Source organism: Paramisgurnus dabryanus, chromosome 3, assembly GCF_030506205.2.
Source record: "Paramisgurnus dabryanus chromosome 3, PD_genome_1.1, whole genome shotgun sequence".
Classification (NCBI taxonomy): domain Eukaryota; kingdom Metazoa; phylum Chordata; class Actinopteri; order Cypriniformes; family Cobitidae; genus Paramisgurnus; species Paramisgurnus dabryanus.
This window is the reverse complement of record NC_133339.1, coordinates 19,210,971-19,225,892: the sequence shown is the minus strand read 5'-3', so window position 1 is coordinate 19,225,892 and position 14,922 is coordinate 19,210,971. Positions and strand designations below refer to the sequence as shown.

General features: G+C 38.1%; 1 protein-coding gene across 2 annotated transcripts in view; it reads right to left on the bottom strand.

Annotated features, from left to right (window-relative positions):
• Positions 1–2,309: 2,309 nt before the first annotated feature.
• LOC135768592 (protein shisa-9) overlaps positions 2,310–14,922 on the bottom strand; it is an 88,815-nt gene continuing 76,202 nt past the window's right edge. For both annotated transcript variants that reach the window (XM_065277869.2, XM_065277870.2), the window contains one exon: positions 2,310–8,013. In XM_065277869.2, the coding sequence (XP_065133941.2) occupies positions 7,535–8,013 (479 nt within the window). In that variant the 3' untranslated portion in view covers positions 2,310–7,534. The remainder of the gene's footprint in view (positions 8,014–14,922) is intronic.

Genomic DNA, 14,922 nt, shown 5'->3' with positions numbered 1-14,922 from the left:
GGTCATTTCTATCACCTGGCTTTACTCAGTATCCAGGGTGCAGACAAATGTTAGTGAAAGGGACACTCCTTTTATTTATTTATTTTTGCTCATTTTCCAGGTCCTTGATAGCTAAACATTTGCTTTTTACCATTTTGGAATCCATTCACAGCTGATCTCCAGGTTTGGCTGTACCACTTTGCATAGCTTAGCACAATCCATAAAATCTAATTACACCATTAACATCACGCTAAAAAGTAACTAAAGAGTTTGATATTTTTCCTATTTAAAACTTGACTCTTCTGTAGTTATATCGTGTACTAAGACCGAGAGAAAATTAAAATTAGGATTTTCTAGGCCGATATGGCTAGCAACGCTGCGTAGTATCATTATGCCTGCTGCAGCCATGTTACGGCAGCCAAGTCTTTGATTATAACACCAGTTTGAGAGTATAGTTCCTAGCCGTATCGGCCTAGAAAATCGCAACTTTTAATTTTCTGTTGGTCTTAGTACACGATGTAACTACAGAAGAGTCAAGTTTTAAATAGGAAAAATATATCCAAACTCTTTGGTCATTTTTAAGTACGATGCTAATGGTCTAATCAGATTCAATGGATTATGCTAAGATATGCTAAAATTGCTAGCGCCAGACCTCGAGATCAGCTGAATGGATTTCAAAATGGTAAGAATCAATTGTTTAACTCTAGGGGAGCTGGAAAATGAGCATATTTAAAAAAAAGTGGAGTGTCCCTTTAACAAGGCGACTCCTACTCTTAGCACTTTAAAAACAATGTTAGTTAATATAAAAAAGTGCAAAGTAGACTAGATAGTCTGACTAGACTACTAACCTGTTATGTGTGAAGCCTGTATAAACAGTTTATTATTGTGTACACTCCCCAAATAGCAGACTACTCCAGGTCGGATCCGCTGACTTAGGCGCAGATCCGGTCCGGGGTCATCTGCTGTCTGGGTCTCTATTAAGCTCTGTGAATAATGCAAACGTTTGTAGTGAACAGATATCAGACTCATTAATATGTGACCTAGTCTGTGAAAGCCCAGCTAAAGTCGTTTTTATGATTTACTGTTAAATAAAATCATCCTACATAATGTAAAAATCATTCTGTGAAATATAACCTTGATATCTTACTGACTGAATTTCAAATATTTAAATGAAAGTGAAATCATTGATTGAAATCAATCTTTGATGCTCCAAATCTCACCATTAGTTTTTAAGACTTCAACCTGGATTTCACAGACAGGATACATTTATGTATTTCTCAGTTTTAATAATAATAATCAGAATCAGTTCAGAGAAGTTTCAGTCTGGTCTTTATTATTTTTTTTAAACAAGTTTGTACAAAGAACACTTAACAATGTTTCTGTTTAGAAAGAGATGCTAAAAAGACATTGAATCCTTTTGACCATGTATATATGTTAACGTACATAAACTGCAATTAGTGTGCTACTGTAGAAATGCTTGACATTTTCTTTGCTGTTGTGTTGGCGCGGTTACTGTCGCCATCATCAGCATCACTCAGTGTCATCCCTAACATCAAAATTCACTGTACCCTTTGTTAAGTAATAACATCGCTTCTAAAGTTTGTTCTACATTACTTGCTATTTACTCAGGATTGCTTTCATGCCAACCTACACATAAACAAAACTTTATAGTACTCTATCTCACAATTAGAAAATGTTTTCCATAAATCGATTTGTGGCTTTTACTATAGATTTGAAAGATTAAAGCAATTTCCAAAGGAATAGTTTACCCAAAAAAGGAAAATTCTGTGACCATTTACTCCCGTGTCTCGCAAATCTGCATAACTTTCTTTCTCCAAAAAACTGAAAAAATATTAGCCACTGGTTTTGACGTATCACTTTCCAGATGATTGAACTCAGCAGCTCCGGTGCGGATCCGGGTTTCCAAGAGACAGAAAATACATACATGTTTTCACTATAGTCTAATCCAGACACACAACCATTTTAACAGTCGACAAGTCTTCTGTAAATTTTTATCCATTTGTGGTTCTCCCAAACAGGTGCACTTCAATCCAAAAGGTTTTCTGGCTTTAAAATCTCTTGAAAGTCTTTCATGCGCATTCTGTTGCATGCATGGCTCTCTTTCACCGTGTTAATCTGATTTCTCTGAATAATTCAATGTCTCCCCAAAGTGCAGCTAGACCTGAGGAGTAAATGTGCGGCAGAATTTTAAAATTGAGCAGGAGTCTGGGAACATCAAGATTAGAGGAGAGTTTGACAGATTTCTGCTCTCTGCTTCCTCCACCCAGAGTTCTTCATCATCATACAGTATACCAGATTATTTTCTCCCCCTCTCTCTCTTTCTGTCTGCATCCTCAGGAGACCCATATTAACTTAGATATCACTGACGGCTATGACTTGCACCTCCTGGCATCCTGGCAGAGACGAAGTTGATAAAGTAAAGGAAGAACCAACAAAGACGGCAACACATCAGCTACACTTCCAGTAAGAATTGCAAAGTAACTAGACACCTCCCATTATAAACACTGAATCAAATGTTTCTCCAAGGGCTCCTAGAGGGCCTGTGTACACCTTTGTATATGTTTGACGAACAATTGAGAGCGAAATACGAGCCTAAGCTCTAGAAAAGCAGAATTAGTTTAAAAGAGAGACCGTCTGTTTTCCAAAAACATAGTTAGCTACCTCAGGCTGACTGTCAGGTGGTCTACTAAGGCAGCATCGTGCCTGTAATAAAGCATATTATTTGGCTAATACCATTGTTATCAGCTGCCAATAGTTCATGCTCCATCTACCATCTCATAGGCATTTTTCTTACAATGCTTCATAATGCGGGAGCTCACTATTTTTTGGAACAGAGGTGGTGAATGTTTAGGACATGAAAGGAAGAAAACATTTTAGAACTGAGAAGTGCATTTGTGCCCGCATATTAAATTTTACATGAGATCAATCACTTCTCTGATGTTAAAAATATAAGATGTTGGCCACTTCAGATGCAGACCGCAGACGACTTTGGGCCGGATCCACACTGGATCCGCATTGAAGTCTCCAGCTTTGGTGCAGATCCGGCCCGGAGTCGTCTGCTGTCTGTGTAGAAAAGCCTTAAACACACAAAAACACGGCTTACAGCGCCAAATCCTCGGCTCTAGTGTGCGTTTGTGTGTTGTGGGAGGTTGTGTACTAGTGCCGTTTTATATTCACATCATATACATACATGTTTATACAATATTTATATTTAGTCAACTTTTTGCTTCTGTTAACCCTGATACATGAACAAACAGGAGTATATAGTGTGAGTAAACATGTAAATGAAACAGAACTGGGGACAGATGGCATTTGCTTAGTGCCAGCTTACTGTAGTAGTAAAACTGGCCCCGTTTCATTTACAAAGCAAGCCCAGTTAGGCCTTCTGACTTTCTTATTTCCTTCATTTTAATAAGGATTAACATGTAGTTGTATAGCTGGCTTTAAATGGCATGCTGATTTGGGGTCGACCGATATGGATTTTTTTTTTCAGTTTTTCATGGATTTTTGTTTCATCAGCCTTAGCCGATGACCGATACAGGCTGCCGATTTTCTTGAGCTGATATTTGGAGCCGATACTGCTTTTGCTAACTCAATTTATATCATAAAAATTATGTTGAAAAATGGCATGTTGTTAAAAAGAGATGTTATTAGTTTGGACAGTTCTAACATTTATTTTAGTCTAGGACTAGTTTAATCCCTGTCCGGGAAAACGCCCAAAAGAGATGAGAAATAAAAACTAGCTTTGTCAGCTATGATCAGCTGTTAGGCCGAGCTTTCGATTTTGTCATGGAAATGTTGGTTGTTTTTAGTCACATGACCTGCAATCGCTTGCAGCTTCCAGCACGCTGTCTGTAAATAATGCCGGAAAAAATCGTCGAACACGGAAGCCACGTATCGGCCAATGCCTATACACATAAAACTCGAAAATATCGGTCTATCACTAATGCTGATAAATGTTAATCGACATCATATATTTTGCATATATTTTGTAAGGTCCAAACATTATTCCTAGACTGAACAGGTTGTTTACTGTGACCTCAATTTTCTCAAACCCCTATGCTGCTACATTTACACATTTAGGATCTTGTTTAACAGATCGGGATGTGTTTTGATATATAACACTATTTTCAACATTGGAACCAGATTAGTACTTAATGGACAACTCCTGTTAAGACCACAAACCACTTTTAAAAGCCCTTAGTACCAACCCAGACAGCAGACGACTCTGGGCCGAATCTGCTCCAAAACAGCTCCATCAGGTACAGAACCGGCCCAGAGTCGTCTGCTGTCTGGGAAATCATACATAGACAAAATGGTAACACTTTACGATGAATTTGCGTTAGAAAATGTATTAGCTAACATAAACTAGCAATGAATAATATTGCTAATTAGCATTTATTAATGTTCATTTTAGTTAACGCCTATATTCTTTATGCATTAAAGGGCACCTATGGTCTGATTCACGATTTTACATTTCCTTTTGTGTGTAAGTGTGTATTAGTACATGTTAACGATATGCAAATGCACAAATCCCAAAGTAAACGATGACGCGACGTAAATCTCTTTTCTTGGACTACAACAAACACACGGATTGTAGGCAACAGTTTACTTCCTGGGATTGGGGATGTTGACAAGACCGACATTATCATAATTCATCCCGCTTCGGACTCACAGCCTGTAAGTTAACTCCTGTTAACATTGCATTGTGAGCGAATCTTTTAAACATGGTAAGGAGCGTCACATTTCTGGCTGACGTCAGAGGCCAATCACAATGTGCAGATTAGCTGGCCAATCAGGGACACAGAGCTTTTTCAAATCCGTGCGTTTCAGGAAGAGAGTGAAATCTGGAGCTACAAAAATGTACGGTATGTGGAAAATAATGTGTTTTTTGAACCATAAACCACGCAAACACATTGTATTATACCAAATACACAAAATAACATTATTTTTAGCAATGAAATAGGTGCCATTTAACACAACTGCTGATTTATACATTTTTTAGTAAAAGCTTAAATTATCATTAACTAAAATTAATAAATGCTGTAGACGTATTGCTTATTGCAAGTTCATGTTAGCTAATGTATTAACTAACGTTAACAAATACAAATTGCTAAGTCTCACAGACAAAATGTACAGTGCATATGAATCAAATCAAAGTCAAACGAACAAATGTGATTTCTCACTATTACAATATTACATGTCTCACGACAGGTAACTAACATGGCATTCAAGCATTGGTTACAATACATCTTTTAGAAAATGACTAAAGAAAGCGTATGCTCTTTACATATAGCGCAAGCTTGAAATATGGCAAGACATCTTTTAAGTTAACAAGGAAAGTTTGAGAACTGTGTTAAAATTCGGAAGCACTTCATCTCTATCAAATAGTTGTCGACTGCAGCAGGCTTTATGTTCCAGTAACGCTTACGGTACAAAAATACAACATTGCCAAACTGTACATAAACAGTAAAAAGTAATAACGTATTGCTAAAGATAAAATGCTACCCAGTGGCATTCATAACGCAGGTAGAACACTTTCATTTGAAAAAGAAATTGGAAACAGTCATTCAGCTTATTTGTGTGGTTTTATATAACCGCTCGAGTTATTCACGCTCGTCTGATGCCGGAGGAAAGCGCATGGCTGATATTTACACCTTTAAAATGACAAATGCGTACCTACTTCACCTCGTTTGGCCCTTTTAAGGTGTTTGTACCAGATAATTGTTTCTAATTCGTAGACATGCCCAAAGCATGGATTTGTTCAGAGGAAAATCTGCTTCGATTTTCCAAGCGTTCCTCAAAGACAGCCTCTGTGACCTTACAGACAGCGGTGTGGCTCCAGTTCAGTGCACCGTGTTTAGTTGGCTCACCTTGGTATCGTTTAGCATCTCTGTGCCCGGTAAGGTGGCAGTCATTTATCTCCAAGTGTCCTCTGAAACTATTGTGAGACAAAACTGTCATCGTTAGCTCAGGATAGTTTGGCCCATTAGAACGTGTTGGTACAACCTCACACCAATGAAAAGGTTGAAAATAGCCATCCGGGAACATGCTGTAACCGTATTTGTTGTCATATTTTCGGAGCATCTCTCCCTGGAGCTTATCCAGAAGTTAAAATTATCCCCAAAATGACTAGGACGGCACGTGTACTTTATTCCTCCTTTATCAAAGTTCATTACCGGTCCATTTGCTGTAAAGTGTAACGCAATGACTCTAATGCAATCTACTGTTCAGACAAGCCGGCTTTGTACCGTTCGCAGTGTATTGCTTTATTTTTCTAGGTTTCGATAATCCTCCTCTTCCTCTCTTAATCGTGACACTGTGGTTGTATTTGGCAGCAGCCCTAAGCAGCGCTTCTGTTAAACTTCATCCTTGAACATTTCACACTCTTTAATAGCCCCTCGGAGGCTCGTGCATTAGATGTCATCGACCGTAAAATCTCTCGCGCTGCTTACTGGGGTTGTTCAAACACACGGAGCACTTGCTACAACTATTTGCAAGAGTATCATTTAAAGGACATTTAACTCTAGAAAATGATAAGTGGTGTCACCTCTAGGTTTTTATATGTCTATGTCTTTCAAAAATACCGACGCGTGAGCATTGCTGAGAGTCGGAAGGATGGACAAGAAAAATTGGAGCACGTATTTTTGGACGTGTTGCGGTAGAGATGCGCCATCATCTATTACAGCGCCCCATGCTGTTTTGTGGCAGTGTGACGGCCAGACGGTGACTGGGAACAGCTTGGAGCAGCGTAGAGCGAGTACGTTCGGCAGCCGCGTCTATCAGTCAATCAGCCCCAGGCAAGAGAGGACAGACACGGGGGTATTATTGCTACCATGACGTGCCGCTTTTCCAGTCCCTAGAGCAATCCCCCAGATACCTAAAACTGATACCCATCACCAGTATGTGGATCATAATGCAACAGAGGATGTAGGTATGCAGATGCATGCTTGACTCGCCCATACTGTACCAGCATTGAAAACCAAACCTGGCTTTTACCAAAAGTTAACTATTTACATTCAGAGAAATTCAACGGGATTGAGTAGTTTCACAGATATTGCAGGGGATACACGTAGGTCAAATAAACAAAGTTGTTTTGGCAGTGGTACCTTAACAATCCCACAGAAATGCTCCCTTTCTTTCGTCTCCCACATCACCTTTATTGCTCCACAAAGCTTTCTTCCTGTTCTTTGTCCTCTGTGGTCTGGAATTGCCAGAAAAAATATCTTGCCGCGTGACAGGTGCTGACTGATCCAAGCTGACAGCCTTGTAAGGTGCGAAAGCTCCGTATGAGACATCTGAAGGCCAGTCAAAGAACAACAGGCCTGAAGTTTTGGGATGGTGGGTTCAAGAATCAGGACCATGCAACATGTCCCTCCATTGATCTATGGCGATTATATATATATGTAGTACAAAACAAATAGGAGGATATATAATATAAATATAACTGAAGCACACATCTGGAAGCTTTAACATCCGGTTGCAATGTCTAATCATGCTCTCTTCCATTTGCATCTTTCGTCAAGCTTCCGCCTCACACCGTGACTTCAGTTTTGCTGTTTGTTGGCAGTCCCTTGTGTTTAGGGTGGGGATGTGGAGATACCCTAGGCGTGTGTCCGTACCCCAGAGGCTGGTTGAACAATTCTGGGAGAGTCTCGATGCTGAACTGACGTTTGGTGGAGAAGGCCTGGCGCCGACTGTTAGGTTGGGACAGCGGAGGTTGCGGCTGAGCCATCAGAGGAACCTGGTGTTGGACGTGGCTCTTGTTGGGATCCCAGACTTTGAAGGCCGAGCTGGAGGTGAGCGGGTGAGTGTTGGTCTTGGAGATCTTGTGCTTGGGGACTTGAGCGGATGTGATGGTGATGGCCAGAGGTGTATGGATGTCTGGAGGGGGAAGGAAGGGCTTGTCTTTGGGGTGGAAGGCGATGGGTTGGAAGGTCGCGGGCGAAGACTGGCGATGGGTGTAGTCCATCATGGGGTAGCTCTTGGGGTAGTAATCCCTTACTGTCGTTTCTGAATAAGACACAAGAACATGTTAGCGAAATGGAGTCTAAATGGAGCGTACCTTTAAAAAATATAGTTTTTTTCTTTACAGCCATGCCATAGAAGTTAGATTTTTTGCCTTTATAATAGTCTTTATTTAAAAAAACGTTTTGGTTCTGTGGGTGTCAAAGGTTCTTTGTATAATCACACAACCAGACAAAGTCATTATTTTTAAGAAAGTAGAAATTTACCAGAGCTCAGGGTGAAAGTACCACAAAGTGAAAAAAATGCCCCAGAGTAAACATCTCTAATTTATCTGTCAAATGGTATTTTTCATTATTATTTCATAATTGTATCATTATCTAATGAGAATCTGGGGTTAATTTAATTGAACACAAGTACAGCATCAAACGTGTGTTTTTAATTTTAATGAAAATTAATTTCTCTTTCTTGCTTACTTTAAGAAAAATACATCCGATTTGTATAGCAAAATTTAGTGTTGCTCTCTTTATATTTCTTTTAAATAAATTTGTCAGCCACTTGCACTGATATGCCCTATGTAGTGCGCAAGCCTGTGAATTTGTTACCCACTTCCATTGATATATTTTATGTAGTGTGCAAACCTAGGAATTTGTTACCTATTTACATTGATATCCCCTATGTAGTGCGTAAACCTGTGAATGTGTCACCCCCTTACATTGATACTCCCTATGTAGTGCGCAACCGTGTGAATGTATTACAGACTTACATTTATATCCCGTACGTTGTGCGCAAACCTGTGAATTTGTTACCAACTTACATTTATATACCCTATGTAGTGTGCAAACCTGTGAATTTGTTAAAAACTTACATTTATATCCCCTACGTAGTGCGCAAGCCTGTGAATTTGTTAACAACTTACATTTATATACCCTATGTAGTGCGCAACCGTGTGAATGTATTACAGACTTACATTTATATCCCATACGTAGTGCGCAAGCCTGTGAATTTGTTAACAACTTACATTTATATACCCTATGTAGTGTGCAAACCTGTGAATTTGTTAACAACTTACATTTATATACCCTATGTAGTGCGCAACCGTGTGAATGTATTACAAACTTACATTTATATCCCATACGTAGTGCGCAAGCCTGTGAATTTGTTAACAACTTACATTTATATACCCTATGTAGTGCGCAACCGTGTGAATGTATTACAGACTTACATTTATATCCCATACGTAGTGCGCAAGCCTGTGAATTTGTTAACAACTTACATTTATATACCCTATGTAGTGCGCAAACCTGTGAATGTGTTACCAACTTACATTTATATACCCTATGTAGTGCGCAAACCTGTGAATGTGTTACCTACTCACATTGATATCCCCTACATAGTGAGCAAACCTGTGAATGTGTTACCTACTTACACTGATAAACCCTATGTAGTGTGAAACCTGTGCATTTGTTACCCACTTCCATTAATACCCCCTATGTAGTGCGCAAACCTAAAAAACTGTTACCAATCAAATGAATATTCCTTATGTATTGTGCAAAACTGTGCATTGGTTAACTACTTACTGTACGTTTATATTCCCCATGTAGTGCGCAAACATGTGAATGTGTTACCAACTTACATTTATATACCCTATGTAGTGCGCAAACCTGTGAATGTGTTACCAACTTACATTTATATACCCTATGTAGTGCGCAACCGTGTGAATGTATTACAAACTTACATTTATATCCCATACGTAGTGCGCAAGCCTGTGAATTTGTTAACAACTTACATTTATATACCCTATGTAGTGCGCAACCGTGTGAATGTATTACAGACTTACATTTATATCCCATACGTAGTGCGCAAGCCTGTGAATTTGTTAACAACTTACATTTATATACCCTATGTAGTGCGCAAACCTGTGAATGTGTTACCAACTTACATTTATATACCCTATGTAGTGCGCAAACCTGTGAATGTGTTACCTACTCACATTGATATCCCCTACATAGTGAGCAAACCTGTGAATGTGTTACCTACTTACACTGATAAACCCTATGTAGTGTGAAACCTGTGCATTTGTTACCCACTTCCATTAATACCCCCTATGTAGTGCGCAAACCTAAAAAACTGTTACCAATCAAATGAATATTCCTTATGTATTGTGCAAAACTGTGCATTGGTTAACTACTTACTGTACGTTTATATTCCCCATGTAGTGCGCAAACATGTGAATGTGTTACCAACTTACATTTATATACCCTATGTATTGCGCAAACCTGTGAATGTGTTACCAACTTACATTTATATACCCTATGTAGTGCGCAAACCTGTGAATGTGTTACCTTACTTACTTATTAATTTAGCTGACGCTTTTATCCAAAGCGTGTGAATTTGTTACCGACTTACATTTATATCCCCTATGTAGTGGGCAAACCTATGAATGTATTACACGCTTACACTGACATCCTCTACTTTATGTAGTGCGCAAACCTGTGTATTTGTGATCCACTTACAATGATATCCTTTATGTATTGTGCAAACCTAAAAAAGTGTTACCTACTTACATTTATATCCCCTATTTAGTGTGCAAGCCTATAAATTTGTTACCAATTTACATGATATCTACAGTACAGTATGCAGGGCACAAACCTATGAATTTGTAACCAACTAACACCGATATTCCCTATGTCAGGATCATGCACGGGGGGTGAGCCGTTGGCCAGAGCTACTGTTACCCAAGTACACTGATATTCCCTGTGTAGTTTACAACGCTATGAATTTGTTACCCACTTACACTACATTGATTTCCCCTACCTGTATGTAGTGCACAAACCTATTAATTTGTTACTTACATTGAAACCCTTATGTGCTGCACAAACTTATGAGTTACTTACCCACACTGATATCCCAGTGTACAGTAGTGTGCAAAACTAATGCGTCTGTGACTATCGATGCTATATTTAGCATAAGAGGATCTAATGAGTAAATCACCTGAAGCAGCAGGTCATCAAGTGTGGCATGAACATGCTCACAGCCCTCTTACATCACACACACATTCACTTGAGGCGGCTCTTGTCACAGCTGTCACAGTCGTAATGAAATAAATATGATTTGTATGTATCCGAAGGCCACACTGTGTTTGAATGAGTCAATGCAAAAATAGGCTACATATGCGTTCAGTAGATAGCAACACAGCAAACTGTACAACAGTGAATCAGTAGGGTCGATGGCATCAGATGTATAAAATGGTGACATCAATGAATTGAAAATAAGTTTGTTTTCTTTACCTGTTGCAGTTATCTGGTCTTTTTTTAGCTTAAACCTCACAAAACTCCTCTCAAAACATGACCATGACATTTTGCTACAGTACTAGAGTAATGTTGAATAAGGATATTAGCAAACAAGTTAAAGTTAAAGCTTTTTTAGTATTGGAAGTTAGCATCAAGATTAGGGAAAAGGGTTAAGATGAGTATTAGGTTGGTTCTTTTATTTTGTTTCAGGATGAAGTAGGTTAGCGTGTTAGCAATAGTTGACAGATGTGAGTTAGCCTTTTAGCCTGTCTTTTTAAATCAGGCCATTTCCACTGAGTGCTGCTGACTGAAGACAGGCCGCTTGCTTCACTGCTCTCAGACATAAACAACCTTGCTGTTTTGTCATGTCTATCCTATTCAATCCTACCATTCTATACAATTTTTTGTACCGTGGTAAAAATTGTGTAATTAGTTAAAGCCTGAACTCTGATGAATTGTAGAATTTTGTAGTTGTGTATGAACATGCAGCAGTCAGTTTAGGTCAGAATGGCTGTTTAGGGCATTACAATATTCTAGGAGACAAAAAACATGTCACCAGTCTGCTAATGTGTTGAGAGACAAAACACAATCTGTAAATAAATTTACCCAAATGAAGATGCTAATTTATTCCTGTGGATAGTAAATTAGGCAGTAATTTACTCATACTGTAAGTCATGCAAATTAGCTCATATTCATAGCTCATACTGTAACTTTGGTTTAAAGTAAGCAATTTAATTACCGTAGTAAAAGTCAGTTTTTCTTTTAAGTGTCTGGTTTGAATCTGAAAGAGAAAAGATGAGCTAAAAGAGAGCTTAAGAATCAAAAATGAAGAAGAGTCAAATGAAGAAGCATTGTAGGGAGCGTCTGTCAAGCAGCCATGAATTATGTAGGGAGCGTGTTAAAAAAGAAGAATGCTAAGAGCTTATTACACTGATAATGAGAGAGAGAGAGAAAAACAGATTTAACACAAACAGATTCTCTCACAGCCTGACAAAACTATGCTGTACAGCTGCAAACACACATTCATATTTTTGGTAAAACAGAGACAGCAACAGTGCTGTGTGTACATGTTTGACTACAGGTTTTTATAGACGGTTTTATCGGACGCGCTTGTCTGGCCGGAAGTTTCTGTTTGTTTTATGGTCTGACTAGTTGCTTAAATGAGCTCTTGGGCTCTCCTGATTTTGTCAAGTGGTTGACGTCCTCAGGGCAACATTATGTTGACCCTGGGACAACATTTCAATCAACCAATCAGATTTCAGAAATAAGTTTCCAGTTTGTTTTAAGTTTAAGCTTACAACCAGGATTAGCTGTTTCTAGACCATTGTTTTTCACTTATCATGTCCCTCTGATTTTAGGGTTTGGTTCTGGTTAGGGTTGGGATTTGGGGTGGGTTTAGGTTTTATTTAGAAAAATGTTGTCCTTGGGTCAACACAATATGTTGCCCTGAGGACATCAACCACTTGGCAAACTCAGGTCGAGCAAACTCTTGAACAAATACCTTGTCGAAAATAACAAATGTTTTGGTTTCCTAGGTAATATGTTTTGTTTATTTTGCTTGTTATATAAATAAACTAATTTAAAAGTTTTTAAGTTTGTTGTTATTAATTCTTAGCGGAGTTTACAGGAAGTTACACCTTTTCCACGAAAGCCCCTTGTGTATGTACTGCTAAAACCGTCTACACTTGGAACAACCAAATTTTTTTTTACTTTTTCAAACACTTCATTAAAAACTGAAATGTTGGGACATTTTAGGTGAGCAAGCAAGTAGGTTTATTTATGCATTATCTGGGGAAAAACTATTTCCAAAAGGTTTTTTAACGGAATAGTGAAGATAAATAAAAATTATTTGATAATTTACTCACCATCATGTCATCCCAGAAGTATATAACTTCATTTCTTGAGTTAAACACAAATTAATAATATGTATATTAAAGTGCAGTTGAAACTCATTGGTTCTCACATCTTATGACTAGTTTTCATATGTCAAACTTAGCATGAAAAGTAAAGTTTTTATCCAAAGTTTTTAACCATACTGGGTGGCGTTTCCAAAAAGCATTGTTAGCCAACTACTAATTACTGACAAAGTTCAACGATTTGGTGTTTCTTGAAACCATTCAAATGAACATTCGCAAGCTGCATCGCAAACTTGTGTGGTGTGAATAACAGGTATTCACCTGTGGTTAGAAGCATAGTTCCTTGTAATTATAATATGTAGACATACGTTGATCATGCTTTTGAACAAAATAAGCAAAAAAAAACAGTAGTGCAATATCAATCATTCTAAATGTATACCAATTTTATTTTACGCCTTTAAGTTTCTAAACAGAATTAAAGCGCTGTATTTGAAAACTGTGCATGTGCGTAGGTCTACGAGCTTTAAGACCCTGGGGAATCCCTGGGAGAAGTGATGTAACAGGGAGATTGCGCATTAATTAAATATCTTGAAAAAAAAAACTAAATCACGGTAATAAAATCTTTCGATGCAGTGTACGTTATTTACAGCAATAATCTGACATTAAATCGATTTAATCAGATTAATTAGTACTCCCTCCACTATGTTGTTGAACCACGACAAAATTACTATGTTTTCGGGAAAGAGTATTTTCTCCATTTCTGCATCATACTACGATGGTTCAGCAGGGAGTTATGTCGTTGCTCGGGAAACGCACCCCTGATATCTTAGAAAGTCAATTTTTGGAGGTTTAAATACCCATGCAAAGTGCACATTTCAGAATTTTCACAACCATGATGGAGAAATGTCACATCCATAACATTGTTTCTTCACAATTTTTTTTTTAAATAAATATTTCATTTTACCACCTCAAATCATTTGGATCACTTTGCTATGTTAACCCCATACAATAACATGATTTTAATATTTTATTTTATTTAATATTTATATAATTATAAAACTATTAATTTGTGTTCAACTAAAGAAAGGAAGTCGTGTATATATGGGATGGCATGAGGAGGATTCATATATGAATGAATTATTAATTGCTGTAATTATAATTAGCTGACCAAATCTCTCCATGGGGATAGTTTACTGTGAAATTACCCACATTGCAAACAGCCCCACTCCGGGACAACACTTTTATTAACATACTAAATATCATCTTAAGTATAAAATGCAAGAAAGGTTTACGTGAAGGGTAGGGTTTGAAGATAGAAACCACCCTGACAGAAACACAGACCTGTGCGTGTATGTGTGCGTGTGTGTGTGTGTGTGTGTGTGTGTGTGTGTGTGTGTGTGTGTGTGTGTGTGTGTGTGTGTGTTTGCTCAGGGAAAATCAGGCAACTTCAACAGAAGAGACCGTGACATTACAGGGTTGATGATGTCACACAGAGGAAGTGCTCAGAGAGTGAACATATGTATCAAACTAATGAACAGACGGCAAACAGTCCAACAAGCCCTCAGTGCATTTTTTTAGCCTCTCCACATTTTACTACCTCTCTTTCTCTGTTATCTAACATGTCAAGTAATTATATGATATACTAGTATACATAGGCCTACTGCACATTTGTCAAAAGTGCTGGGTCATCCAGACATACTATTTACAATGTACATATATAATGCGAAAATTTGAAGTTTAGTATAAGAGAATGCCTATCTGTCTTTTGCTGATAGTTCCCGGTTTGTTAATGGTTCTGGTATGTAATC